Source organism: Buceros rhinoceros, unplaced genomic scaffold, assembly GCF_000710305.1.
Source record: "Buceros rhinoceros silvestris isolate BGI_N320 unplaced genomic scaffold, ASM71030v1 scaffold13216, whole genome shotgun sequence".
Classification (NCBI taxonomy): Eukaryota; Metazoa; Chordata; class Aves; order Bucerotiformes; family Bucerotidae; genus Buceros; species Buceros rhinoceros.
The window spans coordinates 1-6,852 of NW_010418141.1; the positions used below are offsets into that span (position 1 = coordinate 1).

The 6,852-nt window shown below is 40.9% G+C and overlaps 1 protein-coding gene across 1 annotated transcript; it reads left to right on the top strand.

Moving 5' to 3' along the window:
* Window positions 1–1,007: 1,007 nt before the first annotated feature.
* Window positions 1,008–3,796, top strand: LOC104495453 (embryonic protein UVS.2-like; the record flags this gene model as incomplete). The annotated part of the gene is made up of 4 exons (XM_010138421.1): window positions 1,008–1,123; window positions 1,566–1,791; window positions 2,889–3,007; window positions 3,574–3,796. Coding segments are annotated over 4 exons (684 nt in total), but the record flags the coding sequence as incomplete, so codon positions are not given.
* Window positions 3,797–6,852: the final 3,056 nt, after the last annotated feature.

A 6,852-nucleotide genomic window follows, 5' to 3' on the forward strand; every position in this document is an offset into this window, starting at 1 on the left:
ATTCTAAATAATAAGTTCTGCTCTGAATTATGTTAGAACTTAGTTAAATAAACATCAATAATTAGTGGGAACTGGCATTCCTTCAGTTGGATATTTAAGTAAAGAAATCATTGCTGGGAGTGGTTCCTCACAAATTCTTAACTCCAGATAAGACAAGTTTACAATTTAAGTAATGATTTCAAAGATAGTGATAACAAGTATTTAATGATATTTATTCTTGGTAGTGGGGCTGGGAATGAATCACAGTTCAATACCATTATTACGTAATTTCATAATTAGATCTGTATGGTTTGGAAGAAAAGGGCTAAATTTGGAAAAAAAAAAAGGAGGAAAATCTCAGGGCCTAAAAAAAAAGGTCAGAAAATCCAGTTGTCTCAGGGAAAGCAGGGAGCAAGAGGAAAACGTCAAAAATTTGTACATTCAGATGCCATGTTTTGTATTTTGTAATTTGGGGAGTTACACATAGTGCAATAAACGAAGACGACATACGGAAGGACTAAAACCAGATGAGAGCAGACTTTGTTTACCAGTCACTAAGTCCTTGACTTGACTTCTTCAGTGCTCTCTGTTACTGTTTTCCCTCAGTGTTTTCTCTCCTTTGCTTTGACAGAATCTGGTTTTCAAGCTTGATTTTTGCATACCGTTGTGAATACACATACATTTGCTGATGTCAGTTGATGTACTGATGCCATTGCATCTGCTTCTGTGATTCAGGTTAAGGCAATTGATGAAAGACCTGGGCCCTTTTTACTAAACTGCAATATGTGAGTGAAGCCCTGCTGTCTGTATAAAAACGTTAGTAGCTGAAGCAAGTAAGTACTTTAAATAGCTTTATTTCACTCAGAGGTTTTGAATAACTTTTACACTAGGAACATCACCACAACTGTAGGTGTTATTAATTCCTCTTTTACAAGCTGATGCAAATGGTTGGAGAGAACTGTAAAGCGTTTCTGGAAAATTTTTGTCAGTTTTCACTCCCTCCAACACTGTTTGGTCCTTCCCTTTAGATTGCTGTAGCTCTGTGTTGCCTAAATCCACAGGCTCATTCTCCTCCGTCAACTACCCAGCGCCATACCCAAACAACAGCAACTGCCTGTGGCTGATACGCACCCATCGAAAGAAGGTAATTTGTATTAGCGGGAAAAAGGTTTGAACTACAGTGTCAAGGCCACGAGCATTGTTTCATTATTATGACTGCCCTCTGGGAGTCATTTGCACGTACCAAGACATTTGTTTTGGTACGCAGTGAATGAAAAGACCATCTCAACAACTCTCACAGGACTTATTAAGACTATCAGACTCATTATTTAACTTTATTTTTATCCAATGAAGATTGGATGGCTTTTCAATAGCAATAGTCAAGCAACAGTCAAACATCGGTCGCTGGGCAGTAACAAGGTAGCTAGGTGACATTCTATGCTCTTTTTACACAGAAAGTAAAATGTCAGTGATCCATGGATAGCAAAATGAATACAAAGTCCTCATTCACTTCATAAGAATTGGATGGTTTGAATCTTGCCCTGTGTATAGCATTAAATCCAACGTCTGTTTTCTTGTTTCTCAAGATTTTCCTGCAGTTTGAGGCTTTTGATCTCCAACTGTCCTCCGGCTGTTCTTCTGACTATATGAAAATTTACAACGGAAACAGCAAGAGTTCCCCTGTCTTGCTGGACAAATACTGTGGGCAGGGGCCACTGCCCTCCTTAGTGGCATCTGGATCAACCATGCTGGTAGAGTTTGCAAGTGACGACAGCATCACAGCCACAGGATTCAGAGCCTCCTACAATAGGGGTATGAACACTCGTTTACGGAGCTTGGAGAACAGCATTGATAGTCTTTGTATGGAAGAACCGAAAATCTTGAACAGAATAGGGGATTTCCTGTGTTATTCTTTTCCCTTCCATGACAATTGCTACTGCAGAAGGCTAGGCAACGGCAGGGCTGAAGGCTAGCAGGAGACAGAAAATAGGATGTTGCATGAGTCTCATGTTCGTAATCCTGAGAACCCACTTGCATTCTTCTGAGAGCCTTTGCTGGGCTTCTTCACAACTTTAGAACAATTTTTTTAAATCAAAACAATGCAATGACTGTAACTAACAGGAGCAGTGCAGCCAAAGAGCTCAAAGACTGCAGAACTGGACAATAAATCTCAACCAAGGAGATGTAAAGCCAGTCTCTGGGCAATGTGTTATTCAGGGTTTTGTTGCATTTTATGCAACCGGAGAGGTACTAACCTTGGGTAAGCACACTTTCTGAATTGAAGGCTTTTGTTATGTTACCAGAAACATAGTACTTACTGTAGTGCACTTGCCGGGTGTCTGTTTTATGAACATACAAATGCATTTTGTGGGTTTCTGGATAAAATTGTGTTGTGCTGCAACACGCTTTTGAAGGCCCAAATAACTTGTTATTGCCTTATTTCAATTCAAAATGCAAACTTTTATAAAGCATATATTGAAGAAGCCTTAGAAATGTGTCATTTTAATTTTTTGCATTAGTGGATGGAGTAATTTCCAAATAGCATTAGATCTGCCTTGATAATGCAATCTGGAATACTTCAGCTCTCTCTTTTCTGAAAGTGAAGTAAGTTAGCACCACTAGAATGCCATGCTAACGTGGTGACTGTGATTGTAAAGGCAGATACAGCTCTATGTGCCGTTGTTTCCTGTCCTCCAAAGGTTATTTAGCAGCCATGTGTTTAGTTCCTTCAGTACAGTTGCTAATACAAATACTAAGCAAAGAGATAAAATATTTCAGCCGTAGATTTTCATGGTGGCCAATGTTTTCTGGACTTGAAGAACATACGACAGAGCACAAGCAAGCTCACTTCTGCTGCCAAAACACTTTTGCTACTATGCCTTTCTCTGTTTTTCTCCTTTACTCCTCAGTGAATTGTGGAGACACTTTCTCAGACTCAAGTGGAGTCATCACCTCTCCAAACTACCCCAGTAGATACCCTAAAAACCAAGCATGCTTCTGGGTCATCAGTTCTCCAGTAGGATACACGGTAAGGCGCAGATTAATTCATCTGTGGCTTTCATCAGTGTTCGCTAATGGAATCTCTTTTTGCCTTGGAGAATAACAGCGGCAGTGTCACTTTTTGAGCAGCCATTCTCAGAGTAAGAATCTGAACACAAAAATCCAATTTAAGAACTGAGGCTGAATCTTCGTATCTGAGGTGTTCAGCACGGGAAAACCATTACACATGTATGTGAACTCTTCTGAATTTAGCATGTACTAGTAGGCTTTGTTCAGAATAATCCCTAGGTAAGAGTTCCCACTAGAAAACTAAAATATTGCACAGGTGCTGATTTTATATTTCTCTAGAGAGAAAAAGATAAAGTTCACAAGACCAATCTTGTCTCTTGCATCTTCTTCCAGTCCAAATGCTGATGCACTAAGCAAATAATTTGCTACTAATTTGCATTATAATATGGGATCAGGATGTGGTGCAAACATATAAAAAACAGTGCCTGCACTTAAGGAATTTAACTATTTGTTCTTATTACACAAAAAGGGTAAGAGAAAAGGAGATAAGCTGGAAGCAAAGTGCTTTGGTTGTATTTTCTCCAGATCTCTCTCAAAATGTTATCCTTCGAGCTGGAAGACAGCGACAGATGCACCTATGACTACTTGCTCATACATGACGGAAGCCGACCTACATCACCTGCAGTTGGCCCTTACTGTGGAACAGAGAAGGTTGCAGACTTTACTTCTACTGGGAACTTTGTGCTGGTTGAATTTCACAGTGATACAGTTTGGGAGCTGCCTGGATTTGTGATGAGTTATACATTTGGTAGGTAGTACTATATAGATGGGAGTCAGAAAACACAGAATGAAATTAAGAGACCAGCTAGCCACAGGCCAAGATGCCACCTATTTCAGCAAAAAATATAGTTCCCTTATACCTTGAACAAGCTTGAAGCTCAATCTCTTAGTCTTAGGTCTACAGTGGTGTAATTTGCATGGCAAATTATGGACAAAAATGTTCCTGCCCAGGGGATGCTTCTGTGTGAGACTAAGCTTTTTGTTGTAGCATTCCCATTGCAGGTGTTCCATGGCCAAATACAACAGCAGAACTGAAACTACAGAAACAGATTTTCAAGGACATCTGGGGTTAGAAACTGTGCCCGTAAGAATTTCAGAATATGGCTATGTAGCAACTGTAACCTGTATTCTGACAAATGTTACTATCCAACCCTAACGTGCATCCCAGTATGCACTCAGAAAAACCTTCAGACACATGTTTATTCATGCGTTGAAACCAAGGTCACTCACACAGTTTGTACAAGCTCTTCAGCGTAGCCTGGAAATCACCACTTTACACTGAAGGTGCAGACTAGGATGTCTGCAGCTCAACTCAAAGAATTGCACTGCTCCTCTGTGAGATGAACCGTGTCAGGGAACAGATTTAACTAAAGAAACAGTTGAGAGGCAGGAACAAGCAGTGAAGGAGAGGGAATGGAGAGAAGCACCTATTATTGCCTCTTCGCTCTGGCCTGAGTCAGGTATTGAAATTGTCCATGGGGTCTTACCAAAAATTTTTTTTAAAGGGATGCCTTGAAAGCTAATGAAAAGTCCAGTGAATGTAAATGGAGGCAGTAACTCTGGAGAACACATTAGGTGTCAAGTATCTTGTCTGTAGAGAGAACTCTTCCACTTCTGGGTGTCTGAAGAAGAGAGAGAAATCATCGCTGTAGACAGCTAACACATTACCTTCCTTGACGTATTCAGAACTAAATGCCAAAATGGAAGATGCCAAAACACAATAAATAATAAAAATTCTTGCCGCAATTATGCCTTTGTGAAGAACAGCATGTAGAAAGTGCAAATTTGCTTTCCTGGTGCAAGGAAGGCAGCCAAGAAAATTTTGAATCATGCTGGCTTTCTGGTTTGTTTGGGGTTTTTTTATGATCTGTCATGTTTTCCTTTTTAAGTACTGGTTAAGTTTGACTCTCAGAAGTTGTGGACATCAGGATCTGGAGCTTTCTTGCATCACGGTGGGAAAGTACATGTGCAGCAGGCAACAAACACTTGCTGTTCTTACTGCTCCTGTCTTCTGGCTATAAAAAGAACTTTTTCGTTTAACTTGGCTCACTATTTAAAGGCACCTTTTTGGAGGACATAACAATTTCAGTAACATGAGAGAAAATTAAACCATTTCTTCTTTAACATCAGCTTCAGACTGTGCAAAAGCTACTTCTTCTCTCCAAATCTGAGGACTTTCCTGGAGGTGCAAAAGTAATAACCTTGAGACAACTGTTGAATGGGTCCTTCTTTTAAATGTACAGATGCCACCAAACAGAAAAATGCAAGATATAAAACATCTTGATGAATGGCATCCTTCTTATAATGACTGCTGCTCATTTTCACCCACAGTTAGTTGCGAATCCTAAATGGAGAAGGTGCAGAATTCTCAAACCTTGCTAGGAGCTTGGGACTTGCATCTAACAGACAATAATCCTTCCACAACGGGCACTACCCTATATAAAAAGGATCTATAAGCATGCTATCAACATTCATGGTCTGAGATGCAGGAGTTAAGAGGGACTAGCCAGTAGACCTAACAGTCAGTATAGACAAAAGTTTAGAATTCAAATACCACAATAGAAGGATTTGGGGAGGTTCTAATGAAAGTTCAGCATTTACTTAACACACTTTTGAAATCTAATATATAAACATTTAACCCTAAAAACCAGAGGTATCTAGCAGTGATGAAAACATATGTAATATTCCCACACATGTACATACCTCATGACACAAACAGGTATTACCTTAACTGCGTACAAAACCAGATCTGGGCTAAAAGAGACCCACCTCCACAAGCCTGAGTGTGTGGAAAGGACAAACGCGTTTGAGAACATGTATTCCAATCCTACCCGCTTTGGGACTGTCCACATTCCTATCTGAGAAGCACATCAAGGCTCCGAGTGGTACACTTTTGTAATCAGAACCAGAACTTCTGTAATTTGAACCAGAACAGAGATCTGTCAAGTAGTGCTGTAGCAGAAAAAAAGCCTGGAATAAAGCATTACAGAAACACACAAAAAATGTACTACTCATAGGTCTTTTTTGTGTTTAATTTAAAATACATTTCCCTTACATAAATAAATAACTGTGGTTGAGATGACGCTTGCTTGCATGACTAGGATTCCAGTCATTGGATCATAGAACATTTCGTCTTAGAAGGGACCTTCAAAGGTCAACTAGTCCAACCACCCCTGCAGCGAGCAGGGACATCTTTAACTAGATCAGGTTGCTCAGAGCCCTGTCCAGCTTGACCTTGAACGTTTCCAGGGATGGGACATCTACCACCTCTCTGAGCAACATGATCCAGTCTTTAACCACCCTCATAGTGAAAAATTTCATCCTTTTATCTGGTCTAAATCTCCCCTTTTTTAGTTTAAAACCATCACTCCTTGTCCTGTCGCAACAGGCCGTGCTTAAAAGATCGTTTCCATCTTTCTTATAGGCCCCTTTAAGTACTGAAAGGCTGCAGTAAGGTCTCCCCAGAGCCGCCTTTTCTCCAGGCTGAACAACCTCAGCTGTTTCAGCCTGTCCTCATAGCAGAGGTGCTCCAGCCCTCCAACCATTTTAGTGTCACTTCTCTGGACCTGCTCCAACAGGTCTGTGTCTTTCTTGTGCTGAGAACTCCAGAGCTGGACACAGCACTCCAGGTGGGGTCTCACCAGAGCAGAGTAGAGGGGCAGAATCACCTCCATCAACCTGCTGGCCACGCTTCTTTTGATGCAGCCCAGGACACAGTTGGCCTTCTGGGCTGCAAGTGCACATTGCTGGCTCGTGTCCAGCCTTTCATCCACCCGTACCGCCAATTCCTTCTCCACAGGCTGC